We start from the raw sequence: 15,446 nt of genomic DNA, 5'->3' as shown, positions 1-15,446 counted from the left end.
CATCGCAACGTGACATCTGGCTGTTTCTCCAAAATTAAGTCCTGTTTACTTTTTGTCCCCACCCAAATGTAATGTATATCAGGATTACACAGATTACCAGTTAAGACTGGGCTATTTTTTTCTGAGGAATAATGCCCTGCAGTGCATACTTTGTCATATTTGTTTGTTGATGATTCAAGATGATTGAATAGGACTAGTTTTAAAATGTTATTTTGGGTAAATGTGTTGTTATATCGATTGAGTAATAAAAAAATAATAGTTTGATTAATCCCAAAATAATCAGTTAATTAATCAATAAAAAAATTATTGTTAGGTGCAGCCCTAGATATGATACAATACGTGATACATGGCCCACAATCCCGATAATATCACAATACAGTGATTCTGCAATAATCCATATATTGCAAGACAATCGTATAAAGATGCATCACGATATCTGTCTGACTGAAGAATACAAAATGCCCGTAAAAAGGTAAAGTGCAGGATTTCTCTATTTATTCACTGAAATTTGGCGACAGTTTCACAGAATTCGACACAAACTGAGTTGAAACTCGGAACAAAAAGTGAATACAGTACTCACATAGTGTGACACACTGACTATAACTTGTCAATGTCCACATGTGCCATCACATAAACTGGCAAAAGTCCAAACTTAGAAAACAGCACAGTTCTTCAGTAGAAGTCTGTAAATTCAATTTACAGAACTATAGAACAAAAAAACCCCACAATTCTTTATAAAAGGCATATATACAAATAGAAGTTTTAGTGCTTTGCATGCATAACCAACTTGTGTATGTAAACCTGTACACATTTTATGCTTATAATTCATAGAAGCTTAACAAACTTGTCTTTATGTAAACCTTGACAAATTTTAGTGCTTAAACTTTCTAAAGCATGACAAACTTGTTTTTGTGTATATCTGGACATATTTAACTGCTTATCAACTTGTTTTATATAAACCTGGAACATTTCAGAGTTTACCAGCTTGCTTTACATAACCATGAGAACATTTCAGTGCTTTGAAGTAACTTGTATTATGTAAACCTGAGCACATTTCAATTCATCCTCAAATATGCATGTTCTTCTTCAGGAACAGCAACTGATCAGCATACTCAGAGCTGAGTGCGCTTCTCTGAGCGGTGATTAGCACCAGTATGAGTCTCGTGCATAGCCCTTGTTTGCAGCACATAGAAGTGCATTTCCCACTCATTATCAATAACATTGGCAGCAATTGTCATGTAGGACTCTGTGGCCCATGTAGCCCTGATTTGATGGAAATGCTCATTCCTGCCATCCAGTCAAATTAAGTAGAGCCAGGACAGCAGATGTAATGGAAAAACGCTACTAGCCTCATCAACATGTGTTGCACAAGACTGATCTGAAATAAATCTTACATACTGGGCTGCTTGCAGCGGTAGTTGGCATTGCCAGTGTTACACAGTGTTCACATTTATGGTATACAATAGTTTCAGTAGTTAGTCGACAACAGATGCTACAATTACAAACTGAAGGTGTCTGCTCCTTGCAGCATCAGCAGAGTAGCTGTAGTCACATTTAATTTGTCACTTGATGAGAGTAAGAGGCTTTTACCGACAACACTTTGCCAGAGGATTTGTTGCCAAAGTGAAAAGCAAACATTCCCATTTGACAATAAAGAACCTGATAACATTAATAAGGGAAAGATATGCCCGCTTGTTTAAAACCCACAGTAATCATCTTCCTCATCCTGGTTGTTAACTGTTATTTTTAATCTGTCGATGAGAATAAACAATCACTAGTAGTTCCAGCATGCCTAAACATAGCAGCTTCGTCTTTTGGCAAACTGATCAGCGGGGATTCCCAACATGTCACACATGGACCATGGAGTGACTCCCACACCTAATAGTGCCGTCTTGCTCCTTGCTGCCGTCTTGAGAAAACGCCCAGGGATGCTTCTGTTTCATGTGCTCGAGCATGGCGTATTTACGTAAACGAATACGTCGACGTGTTGCACCAGCCGTAATTGTAATTTTTATTTACAGTAGTGTTGTATTTCATATTTCTATTATTCTATTGTGTATTCTTTCTTTGCTTTGCTTTTATCTTGTCTCAATTTTCTTATCTTTCACTCAATCTGTAAGCTGCTATAACGTGAATTTCCCTGGTGAGGGATCAATAAAGTCTTATCTGTAACAATTTTGTCACATGTAATGTAGGTGAGTGTTGTCACAATACTGGAATTTCTGACTTCAATACAATACCTTGAAAAATAGATATTCGATACCACAGGGAAAAAATGTACACAACACAAAATTGTTTTTGATTTAATATAACAAGGCTTGTGTACTGTGTGTTAAGCACACCAGCATTTAAGGCAATTTACTTCTGACCATAGACAGTATCAATAGTGTGGAAAATGAGTATTGAAATGGTGTCAAATATTCAATATTTATCGATATTTCAGTATATTTTTCAACACTGGTGTAGGTGCTGACTAAACACAAATCATTACGTCATAACAATGTAATGTTTTGAAAACTTGTATGTTGAAGTAAACATGTATATAACGCTGTGATCCTACCCTCTCACTGAAGTTACATAGTGCAGAAACAAGTGACAGACACCATTCACCCTATTAAAAGACACTGTACCATCAACATGATTTTGAATTTGTTAAGTCCCCAGCACAAAATTAATGACACAGCAAGATTACATTGGCCACAACCATCGGTGAATTAAATCTGACGAGTTGAAAGGCCAGTGCCAGTCAATAAGGCAAATATCGGCCGATGCTGATATTCAGCTGATAAATCGTTGCATCTGTACTGTAGATGTGATTTATTTTTATTTTATTTTATTTAGGCAATTTATCATTGTAGTCTTTACGAGCCTCACAGTATGTACGACTGAAGTCCAAGGGGGTGCAGGCTACAAGTCCAGAGGGTGGACAACTGACCTTGTTAGCCGCCCATGATATCTGGCCCAAACAAGGTCTGTGTTCTTGACATGTTGACTAATCAAAGGCAGTGTGACAGCTGTGTGACAGCTCTGATCTCAAACGCACTTCTTACCAGAATGACAAGCGACCGTCTGGTTTTTTGGCTTAAAATCTTCTCGACCACCTAAAACTGAATTTAAATAATTTGTTGGGCTACAGTTGTTGACCATTTGTTCCAGTTAATTTGACCAAAGTAAGTGTATTCATAGATGGAAAAATATTTCCATTTTTAATTTTACAAGATGTAATAGTTATAACACCAGCAGTTGTAGTTGGGCCAAAGGTGGCAGATAACTGAACTGAACAAGTTTACAGTCTTAAACTGTTGCTATTTTAACAGGTTCCGTATGTATGATGTTACACTAAAGCTGATTCAGCTGTAATTATTCAGCACCTACAGTTACTCGACCGTAAATCAAAATTATATTCACTGTATAGCGGTTGCTCTTCTGACGGCGAAAACCTCACCTCCCAGAATGCTTTGGCTATCCATTGACGTCACGTCCGGTGGTGCTGTTGGCGGGCAGAACGGGATCGATAGTGGTTGTTAGCGACGCTGAGGCTATTGTGTTATTCAGCAGCAGAGCACATTGAGTTAAAGTCGAGTCAACCCGGGTTACCTGTGTGTCGCCACTGGCGCGTCTGCGGCCTGTAACTCGTCTACAACAGCCGGTGACCGCAGCGTTTTCCCTCGGGCCTGTCGTGAGCCCTTAAAAGCGCACCGAAGTATTCTCTGTAAAGGTAAGGCTCATGAAGCTAACGTTAGCCGTTGAGGGAAAACACGCCAGCCATGTTGCCCTCTGGTTGAAGGGGGCGGCTGCCTGGCTCATGTACTTGCTCGGGTTTTGGTGAATTGCAATATTTTGTGGCCAAATCAAGTTAAAGGGAATTATCCCAACTTATTTTGGCATTCGTTGACTGTCCAGTGCAGCGCGTGAGCATACAGCGTGTGCATGCATGATGATGAAATGGTGTGCAGCTGACGCGTCTCATCAAACAGTGCACAGAAAAGCTTCTAGTCTTATGGTATAGACACAAAAACCCTTTAAAGCTAGAATCTAGAATTAATTTGTCAACATGAGTATAAAGTGGCGGCCGCATTGTGTTTCTCTGTGGGTGCAGACTACAAATCACGGTCACTGTTACTCGGCAGGCATGGAGGAGGGCGTTTTTCCTTCTCGGTACTAAACCTTTTGGGGGTTTCATTGGTTGAGTATGCATGTTGATGTAAGTTAGCCAAAAAAGATGAACACTGGACTTTGGTTTTCTGGTAATAAGTCCATGTGCAGTGTTTCCCACAGGATTTCTTGAGACTATAGGGGGAGGAAAAGTTAAATGCATCCATCTGGTGCACTTTGAGATAAAATTAAGACATTATCTCATGACATGACCATGAATGAGAAATTGTGGAAAATGTCAAATTTAGATAATATCAAATATGACTGAGAGACGCAGATAATCATCGTCTTGTTTCAAAATTATGAGTGCCATCCTAACTACATATTGTCTGGTCTGTATGGTTGAGGTTATGGTTTGTGTTATCTTTCGGAGTTATGGTTCATCAACACTGCTGCTTGTTGGATGAAAAAGTAGCCATGTGCAGTAATGGAGATCATTGAGGGTGCCATACACTGAGATGCATCGAGAATTGTTTTGCATTCGAATCGTTGACGGCTGAATCGTAGTCGAATTGTGAGGGCAGTGAAGATTCACCTCTAGCTAGTAGTGATTTTCCTTTCCTCCATTCTTTGCATTTCAACTGATCATAACAACGGCTTTGAATGTGGGTGTTTAGCTCAAAATTGTGTACTTGATAATCAGGGTCCGAAATTAACTTTTTGACTCACCAGTCAAGTGGACTGGTAGATGAAAAAATCCACCGGCCAAGCATCTTTTTTACCGGCCAAAATAATAAATTGCCTTTACATATACATTAATTTCCATACATTTCATTGAGATAAAGAATTATGTTGAATACAGACTTAAAGAAGAGGCCAGAGCAAAGTTGAAGCATAATTATTTTTAATATATTGATGAATGTATTTGCTATCAACAGGAGTTAAAGCAAGAAAATCTATCTATCAATTGTTCTATGTCTGAAATTAGACATGGCTCCTGAGAACGTTAAGCCCTAAACAGAACAGTAACAGTATCTTCATCTTCGATCGATTTACTCGCCAAACAGAAAATTAACCCACCATTGGCGCTTGGTGGGTGTTAATTTCGGATCCTGTTGATAATAGTGTTGAGTTGTTGGTTAAAAAGATTCATATTCACTATTTCCCTCTTGAGATTTTCTATGTTCAATTATTCAGCTGGTCACTGTATTTGGGGCAGCAGAAGTTCTTAGACAGCAGATTTTACAAATAGAATGTTGAAAAAGTGAATAGGAGTATTGTTGAGTTTTACAGATATGGATGAAACCAAATTATGATGATGTAAATTAGTACCTGCCCTGGTGTGCTTGTAGTCTTAAACTGGAGCTGTAGTTTTTTCTGTGCTCTCAAACTGATTGTAGTTTAACTTGATGCTGATTTGTTTGAAAGACATATAAAAGAAATGTTGAATGAAAGGCTGCATTCAGTAACAGAGGCTAGTGGAACAAAGGGTAGCCTGGACAAGATGTTGTGTTTTTAGCTTTAAAGTTGGCTTATCTGCCAAAGTGGCTGCTGGAGTATAACCACTCAACAGACACACTCCAGCTGTAAGAGTTAAAGGCTCTCTCAGTGTTTATTAGAGCCAGTCCTTTGAACAGTGCAGCTCTTTATCTGGTGACCCCCTCCTCCTTCCTTTCCCTGCATTCTCAGGTTTCAGCTTTTTTTCCTCTTTGCTGGGTCTGACATGGCTTCCCCATGGCTTTTAAACTGGGTTTGACGGGGGTTCTGCAAGTCAAAGAGGTGTATTAAGTTTTCTTGGATCAAAAATCGAAGGACATGCATGGTTTTAAGACAGGGGAGTTTTGTGTTTCAGCGTCTCCTGATAAGCCATCAATATCCAGGACAAACTGGAGACATTCAGGTCAAATATTTGTTCGTTGAGCTTATAAACCATTCACTTAGACCACCTTTTTAAGACAATTTAAAATTGTTCTCATAGAGGAAATTATAACTTACCAGGCATATGGCTGGAGATTTAAATAGCGTTGTTATTTGACGACGACCTGAGAATGAGAATAAAAAATCGTTCCAAAGCTTGAAACAAAGTTATCCAGCTATCTGTACTAGGGACGCTAAACTCAGAAAACTGTGAAGAACAATGGAAAATTTTAAACAAGCACACTAACAGCAGCCCACAAAATAGAAACACTGCTGCCACAAATTGAACCAAGCATCTACGATTCACCTAACTGGGCTGATTTAATAAGAAAATGATAAATGGGACATGGAGACGTAATGTTAGTGCACTGAGCAGCAACAAACTTCATTTCATTTTCTCTCCCACATTTCACAAACGACAACAACTGTGTTTTATAGCAACTCTGATGGGACACACTACTTTTTGTGCTGGGGGGGGGGGGGGGGGGGGGATTTTAAATCACAATATTATAATGGTCAGGGCTCAGTACTCAGTTGCCTTTTTTCCACTAGCACTTTGGGCCTTGCCGAGTCAAACTGAGCCACGCTGATTTGCTTTTCCATTACCAGTTCTACTGCACCAAGTTGATTCGCGCCAGTGATGGACCTGGCCCGAAGCAGGGCCAAGCTGCAGTTTAGTTACTGCTGGTGAAAACACAACGTTTCCTGTAATGCTGCTTCATAATACAAGCTTTTAAGTAACTAAACAGTAGGCGTTTTTTATTGTGAAGAAGTTATTGTAAATGAAAGTTTTTTTTTTAACTGAATTAGCGGAGCCACATTGTTAGCAGTGATTCTTCGATAAAACTGCAGGGATTGGGACAAGCACACCATTGGTTTAAGACACACCTTCAAGCAGGTAGCCCAGTTGTGATGGAAAAGCAAAACCCCAGCCGCGCTGGGCTGCCTAAGCGAGTAGAGCCAGGCCAGCAGATGTAATGGAATAACGGCAAATGACTGTCAGCCATTGATGATGATGTCATTTCAGTTTTAATGTCCACAGTATTGATCACGTCACCAGTCTCCATTCAAACAGAGTATTGCAGTATTTTCCATAGTAAACTATAATTCACTTAGTTATTCTAACCCTTTCGTTTTTCTCTTCATGTGTTTCCTCTTCTAGAGGTGCCCTCAGGAGACGTCAAGCTGGCGACCGTAGCAGCAAAGAAGAGCAAGAAGGCTGAGGAGGAGGAGCAGCCTGCGGGACCAGCACCAGCACCAGCACCAGCACCAGCACCAGCACCAGATGCAGCAGTAGCACCACCACCACCACCAGCAGCAGCAGCAGCAGCAGCAGAGGAGGAGGAAGAGGAGGAGGAGTATGTGGTGGAGAAGGTTTTGGACCGCCGAGTGGTAAAGGGAAAAGTGGAGTTTCTGCTGAAATGGAAGGGGTTCTCAGAGTGAGTCTGTCTTCACACTTTTTTTTTTTTTTAGTTTAGTTAGAACATGCAGATAGCAATAATGTGTGAGCATTGAATAAGACCTAAAAATAGAAAGTTGATAATTAAAAGTTGAAAAATCAAGATTTTTGTTCTGAGTTGCAGTCCTGCAGATAATCTTAACAAAATGTAGTTTTAAAAAACATCTTCCATTTATGTGTGCTCTTTGTACCCACCTTTCCAGTGAGGATAACACATGGGAGCCGGAAGAGAACCTGGATTGCCCAGACCTCATCGCAGAGTACATGCAAAAACACAAAGAGAAGGAGGAGAAAAAGAAGGAAGGCAAAAGGAAAGTCACCAGTGAGGCCACGGGAGACTCTGAGGAACGAGGGAGCAAGAGGAAGAAGGAGGAGGTGAGCAAAGGAGGGGGGTTGCACCACACTAAAACTCAGCTGTCAACCAGAGCACAAAACATGTAACAATCTTTTCACAGATCATATTCAACATCTACACACAGGTGATTAGAGTTCTTTGCAGCATTATGTCCTGACTGTTTAATCTTTCTTCTTTGGTCATGTGTTCTCTTGTCCTTACATGTCCTGTCTGTAGGGCGAGAAGGCCAGAGGTTTTGGCAGAGGTCTGCAGCCGGAGAGGATTATTGGAGCAACGGACTCCAGTGGAGAGCTGATGTTCCTCATGAAGTGGTGGGTCTTCACTGTCAGTTTATAATGTTATAAAAAATTATAAACAGGTGGAGCGCAGTAATTCTCTCTCAGCAAGGTCAAAGTAAAATTATGTCATCATCTTTAGTGATCTCTATGAAAGGCAAACTCCAAGTAGAAAGATAAGGTTTGTAGTAGCATCGCTGCAGCAGCAACACTGTGTGGACACATGCTGCTTACACGGGTAATGTTGTCCAGGCTTCATAGAGTCCACTGTTGAAGGCTAAGGTCAGTTGTTTTGTCAAGTTGCAGGTTGTCTCACCAGTACTTGCTAGGAAGTGGAAAAGAGTGTTTCAAAGACAGTTCAGTTTCACTGAGATTCATTACATATCAAATAGAAGTTTCTGAAATTGAACCACATGCTGAGGACCTGTTCAGAATTAAGCCACCAGTTGGGAACCACTTTCCTATAGAACAACTTTGGGTGGTGGTGCTTGTTAATGGCTTGGTTAAAACGTTTAGTTTGATTATTGTTGGAGTAACATGGTTCTCTTTTTTTGTGTTCTTCCTCCCTCTTCTGTATGGCTTGTTTCCCCCATCTGTTGACTTTATTTATGTTTTGTTTTTTTTGCCTATCCTTTCCCCCCTTACTCTGCTCTTTCTGTCATCTGTCTCTCTGCAACATTGCTTCTCCCCTCCCCCCTTTATGCTTCTTTCTCTTAAATCAAAATTAACAGGAAAAACTCAGACGAGGCAGACCTCGTCCCAGCCAAGGAGGCCAATGTCAAATGTCCCCAGGTGGTCATCTCTTTCTACGAGGAGCGCCTCACCTGGCACTCCTACCCCACAGAGGAGGAGGAGAAGAAAGAGGAGGAGAAAAAAGACTAGATGAGCGGAGGATGAGGCAAAGGTGCAAAGAGGAAATAAAGGAAGTATCGAAGTGCAGGGTGGGAAATCAACTACATGCTGGTGAACTGTTGTCCATGTAATTGATTCTAGCAGCTACTTTGGCAGAGAAAATGAAGAAAATCGTTGGGATTGAACTGCCAATGTAGCTGACAGGAAAGGAGTATGTTTTCCTCCCCTGAAAGGAGACGGCGTCGTTTCCTCAAAAGATGCTCCCACCTGTGTCTCTACTGACAATGTAAATTTTTCTTAAAGAGGTATGTTGACACATAGTCTCTCTTATGTCAAGCTACCTCTTAAATTTTCACCTTCATGTGAGAAGCGAGCTGAATGTTTGGCTGTTGCTGGTAAGTTTGTCTCTGCTCCCAATCACTGGCCCCCAGTCAGAGGTCCTGTTTTAAGAATGTTTCGGCTCATAAGACAGTGAAAGTAGCCAGGGAATTGTGGTTGGTCAGAGAGCACAAACTTCCCTTCCTGCTTTGTCAGGATACATTGGAGGGAACTTCTTTTGAAATGGAATGAGGTGAGGTATTATGGAGGAGTGTCTCTTTTCAGTATCTGTTCTCTTCGTGCCACCGGAGTTCTCATAATAGTTGAAGAAAAGCTGTTCCTTAATTGAAACTATCAAATGCCAAATGATGACTGTACATTTCACTCTGACATGGACAGATTGACAAAGAGGGGTTACAGTCTACATGAAAAGACCAGCAGCCATTGGCGTTGACCTTGTGTGTCCTACCAGCCACTGTGGCAGCCAACCAGCCAGAGCTCAAATGTCCTGCAGTTGTCAGCTAAGACAGATTTTTTAAAAAGCTGACAGTTTTTAGCCATTCCAGCCATGGGTGTTCCTGCCCAAAGCTTGTATTTTGCTTTCTGTCTGATTTTTAATGAACACGTCTGTATTTGTTAAAACTGTAAGTTAAAGGGATAGTTCGGATTTTTTGACATGAAGTTGTATGACATCCTCACCATCAGTGTCGTGCATCAGCAGTGACTTTTCCCCCACTGCGTCCTGTGAGCCGAGGTCTGTCCCGCTGTTGTTGCTGAAGTAAGTAGTTATGGCTAGTTTGCGGGATCACGAAGATAAAGCGTTTTGCTTCAAAAAACAATATCCGTTCAAAAGAGTAAAACATTTGCATCACAAAATCGTTTACGACAAAAAAGTCAGACCTCACGATCACCTGGCACTATTTCCCCTCCCTTCGTATCACTGCGCGCTTCCGCCTGTTGACACACCGCACCGCTCCATCAGCTGTTTCAGGGTGTTTACATGCTCGGATGGTAAACGTAAATATGTCTGACTACGAAACGAGTGATGAAGACATTCCTTTTACCACAGAGCCAAAGGGATATCTTTATGAACCCGAATACACAGACACCGAGCTTCGTCAAATGGGAGTTAGAACGGGCAGAGAGAGAGAGGAGAGAGACAGAGAAGCGGTCCAAGTTGCTGACAATAATAATAAGTCATCATATAAAAAGGCACCATCTTTAGCTTGTAGATAGTTGTTCTTACCTGGGGTCGTGGCACAGCAGCGCTCTTCAAAACATGTTTCTTCCACTTTCCTGGGCGTGTAGGAACATAATCGTCCTTGCTGAAGTGTGCACTACACACACGAAGCTTTTTCACCCTTGGCAGTCTCGCTTCAATGTTCAAGCCTATGGCAAGAAGCCAAAGTTGCCTAATAGCAATGTCCGTGACAGGAAAGCGGTGAAATATATACGGCGACTTGGTGTGATCTTTGTTGTTGCAACCCGGATAATCGCAAATCCGCACCATTTTTATATATCCTCTTGTCTAATAATCTCGCTAGTACTCACGTTAGCTCTCTCGCACATCCGAGCATGTAAACACCGTGAAACAGCTGAAGGAGCAGTGCGGTTTGTCAACAGGCGGAAGCGCGCAGTGATACGAAGGGAGGGGAAATAGTGCCAGGTGATCGTGAGGTCTGACTTTTTTGTCGTAAACGATTTTGTGATGCAAATGTTTTACTCTTTTGAACGGATATTGTTTTTTGAAGCAAAACGCTTTATCTTCGTGACCCCGCATACTAGCCAGAACTGCTTTCTTCAGCAACAACAGCAGGACAGACCTCGGCTCACAGGACGCAGTGGGGGAAAAGTCACTGCTGATGCACGACACTGATGGTGAGGATGTCATACAACTTCATGTCAAAAAATCCGAACTATCCCTTTAAGGTTTTTGTACTTATTTGGTGAAGGTTCAGAGGCAAACCGGTAGCTTTTCTGTGAATGTAAAGCTGATCATCTGTTGTATTTCATGTGACTCAATCATATGTGTTCTAGATATTAAGGTTTATATTAGGACATTACATTACTAATACGCTTTATTTAGTTTCAGTATTTACTTGAACACAGTTACGATTAAGTACCGTAAATTCACCAACCATTTTCACTAGGACACAATATTTGTTTAGTATGACATCAAATAATAGCCTGCCAGCACGAGTGTACAGACTTAAGTTAATTCACTGGCAGTTGTGGCTGTTTTGTTTCCCAAAATTAATCATGTAATCATTGTCATCGAGTGTGGTCAGTCTGCTCGTGTAGTAAAAGTGTAAAGACATTTTCTGGTATCCCTGCCCACTTTATCCAATCAGGACAGAGAACTCCAGAAAGAGGTGGTCTTTTCTGCTTGTGAACCTGCAGAGAGCAGGATCCTCCTGTTTGGTGACGTAGAGAGGAGGGAGGGGATAGCTCACTGCAAAACGGACAGGAAGTCAGCTAAACGGACAACGGTGCTTACTTTTATCGAAACTCAGGCTGGCTGGTTACCTGCCAAAATGGCTGGTAGAGTGTACAAACAGCAGCAAAACTCAGCATAAAGGCAGGCTGTAAGTTTCCACACTGCTGTAGTGATGGGCACACTGGATTACTTCAGGTAAAGAGTTACAATTGTCATATAGCAGTTAGCGTTTTACTGGGTCAGAATCAGTGTTAGGAGTGGCAGTCCAAGAACTTGCCTGAGGAGGCTGAGACGCCTGTTAACCTGGAGACTAGACGAGCAAAGTGTCAGGAACCAGCTGATAATCATTCAGACAGAAACACATTATACAACTAGACTGAACACTGTGCTAGGCCGACAGTCTGCAGGTGGCCTTTCTTGGCAGTTTATTTTCTCTGATGTTGACTTACTACAGCACCACTGTCAAGCTAAAGTTTATTTTTTTATGCTTCTGGAAATCTGATGCACGCTGGAGTTAATGTCTTGTTTAATAACTTACTGTTCATGACGTCAAATTGCACGGGTAGGTAGACAAGCATGCTCATACATTTTGAGCTGCTGCTACAAGCCTTTCTGATGGATGATCATCAAACATGTTGGCTTTATGTTGAGATAATGGCACCCCTGCTCACTTGTTGCCCTCGGTGTAAATGCGCCCCAGCTTGAACCAAAAGTTAACAAAATGATGTTGGACAAGAGAATTTCAGTGTGGGAACTGAGTAGGCATCTGTCAGTCAATTGCTGGCTGTAGTTTGTACATTGATCTACTCTGCCAGCCATGTTGGCAGGAAACCAGCCAACAAGCTGTTTTGGCTGATGGTTAAAGTGCCACTGTGGCTGGTAGGTGGAGGTTTCCTGATGAGACTGGCTCCGTCGCTCAGTAGGTACATGCTCCATAAACAAACCCAACTGGGTTTTACTTCTGATGGAAAGTATGTTTAATATCATCATTTCCACTCCCTTGTTTTGTAACTTCACACACACACACACTCAGCCACATGTGTGTTTTTATAGATTGTATCATTTTAGCTTGCACTGGCCGGGTGACACTCAAGACATGATGCACGTTTGGAGTATTTCTTGGTTCCACTTGCTTATAGACCATCCTGTGTTTAGATATTCATAAATAAAACAGGTTAGAACTTTTGAATTCAGCATGGTTAACATGTTGCCTCATAAAAAAGGTCTTTCTCTGTTGTTCTCTCTCCTGCCTAATGCTAATGTGTTGAATGTAGCCCGGCTGTGTTTATTTCTATGTACACTGTATTAAAGCTAGCGTAGTAGCTTCCTCTGTTAACAGACCCAGGTGAGCTAGTTCTGATCCCTCTTTCTCTGAACTGTTAACTTGCCTTTTGTTGCCAGAGGTTTTTTCTTTGAGAACTGACCTTGAAGAAAAAACTGAATTCTGAACGTATACTTATTGTATTGCAACTCCATTGATTTCCAGTGTACATTCTGCTTCACCTCGTAATGCCTTTTAATCAGGGCCCGAGCAGAAAACCTGCGAGGTCCTATTGTTTCTGTAGTGATTATTATTCTTTTTTTTATTTTTCTTTGTCCCAAATGATCGCATTTTTCACTGCCTGAACATACCCCAAAACTCACCAAACTTGGAATATATGTCACACCTGGCGAAAATTTTTATAATCTGTTGTCGTTGTGAATTTCCACCACTAGGTGGCGCTATAGTCAAGAGTTATTAAAAGAATTGTGATAGTCCAAAGTACGCCCAAAATATGAAACAACAATTTCCTGCACATTGTGCTCAAACAGACATTCTTCCATATCTTGATGAAATACATTCCCATTAACACTAAAGTTTTTTTACTGATGTTCCATGGCCCCTTGACGGTTTGTGCAAAATTCGGTGCAAATCGGCCAACAGGTGGCGCTTTTATTGCTAAATGATGAAATAACAGTTTAACTGCCTTCACTTCTCATTCCTCAACAGAAGTTGTTACATGAACAAGCCCCGACAGCACCATGTAGTGACAGCAGCATGCCCAGACGCGCGTGGACTGCGAGGGCCCGTTCATCGCTGCTTGCAGCTTTAATTTGTTTTTTTTGTTTTTTTTTTTGTTTTTACATTTTCCTACAGAATGGTCATTTTAGACCTAACCCCCTAGTTACATGATAAAGAGGACATGTACGAACTCAAAGCAGAAAGCTATGTACAAACACAGTCCAATTTTGAAACAACCAGCCACAGGTTGTGTAGGCATATAAAACCCCCTAATTAAGCTAATTAAGAGTATTTTTTTTTTTTTAGAACTTCTGACCTTCGGGGCATTCTCATTTCTTCACTATATTACATCAGTATTGTGAGTTAAATGTCCTGCTTTATTACTGCCTTCTTTTGTACCTCACCATTGACAGAGTGATTGAATTAGCTGCACTTGGGTCTGCTAGTTAGCTTTTCTATCTTGTCTTTGAAACTTTTCTCTGTATTTAGTGGATTAGCTTGTGTTGTCGTGTTGCATGTTTCTTGGTTTCTCTTGCGATGTTACTCTCATGGCTGATCTACTTTTAATTGTCTGTTTTAGACAATAAAGGTTTTTGTTTTCGTAACTTTTTGTACTTTTGTGTCTCTTTATTTTAATGGTACACAAGACATTCACCGATCAGCCACAACATTAAAACCACTGACAGGTGATGTGAGTAACATTGGTCATCTCATACAATGCATTGTTGTACTGGGAAACCTTGAGTCCTGGCATTCTGGCATTCTTGTGGATTCAACTTGACCACACACTCAAACACAGTCCAAGTACACCCCTTCATGGCACCAGCACATCTTTGGATGGGTGGTGTCCACATGAATGCCAGGACCCAAAGTTTCTCCAGAGGAACATGGCATTGTAACAAGATGATTGTTAGTGTTACTCACTTCACCTGTCAGAATCATCATAATTTGTGCAGTAAAATTAAAATGGGTCTCATTTTCACTGCACTCAGATTATGCAGTTCACATGACCAGTTTTGAATTTTTTGAATTGACCAACCTGAATGGAGAGGAATAACAACAGTTCTCAACTGTGACACAAATCATCTTTGGCTCCTAGATACGCTGCTCAAAATTACTTATGGATATTGGGATGTTTTAGTGTTTCAATTGATTGTTTATTCTGAGTCATACAACACATTTCATTTTACTTTTATCACATATCCAGTATCCAACTCTGGACACACCCCACACTTGATAATTAGCACAAAATAAAAAAGTCATTCCCACCACGTGCATCGATGGTGGCCTGACATCTTTGGCTCATACTTCTTACTAGACGTCAGAAAATTGTTTTGTGGTACAGTGCTTCATTTTGCAGCAACAGCAACTCAGACTTCCTGGACATCATGTGGTGGTGGGTCACGGGCATAGACACAACGCTACAACTGGTCCCAGAGATGCTCTATGGGGTACGGGTCAGGTGACGTGAGGGACACCAACCTGCTGGAGATACGTAGTGACCACAAGAGCACGATGTGGGGGTGCATTGTCATCCATGAACATGAAGTTCATCCAGCCAACATGTTGCCTGGCCCACTGCAGATGTGCTCGACGGTGCCTGGCACACACAGCGGTCGTCTGGAGTTCAATCCATAGTGGGTGAAGCCAGTTCTGGATGGTCTGATCAGACACATTGGTTCCTCGATCAGCCCTTACACGTCTCTGGTGTTGTGTTGCAGTGGCATCCTGGTGGT

General features: G+C 41.3%; 1 protein-coding gene across 1 annotated transcript; it reads left to right on the top strand.

Annotated features, from left to right (window-relative positions):
- The first annotated feature begins 422 nt into the window (after positions 1 to 422).
- cbx1a (chromobox homolog 1a (HP1 beta homolog Drosophila)) lies at positions 423 to 14,315 on the top strand. The gene is made up of 7 exons (XM_073494041.1): positions 423 to 472; positions 3,579 to 3,718; positions 7,175 to 7,451; positions 7,675 to 7,846; positions 8,043 to 8,137; positions 8,833 to 9,258; positions 13,699 to 14,315. The coding sequence occupies exons 1-6, from the start codon at positions 423 to 425 to the stop codon at positions 8,981 to 8,983; spliced, it is 885 nt and encodes a 294-aa protein (XP_073350142.1). The 3' UTR covers positions 8,984 to 9,258; positions 13,699 to 14,315.
- Positions 14,316 to 15,446: the final 1,131 nt, after the last annotated feature.

The sequence above is a fragment of the Pagrus major genome, chromosome 23 (genome assembly GCF_040436345.1).
Source record: "Pagrus major chromosome 23, Pma_NU_1.0".
In the NCBI taxonomy this organism is placed as follows: Eukaryota; Metazoa; Chordata; class Actinopteri; order Spariformes; family Sparidae; genus Pagrus; species Pagrus major.
This window is presented reverse-complemented; position numbering and strand designations above follow the sequence as displayed.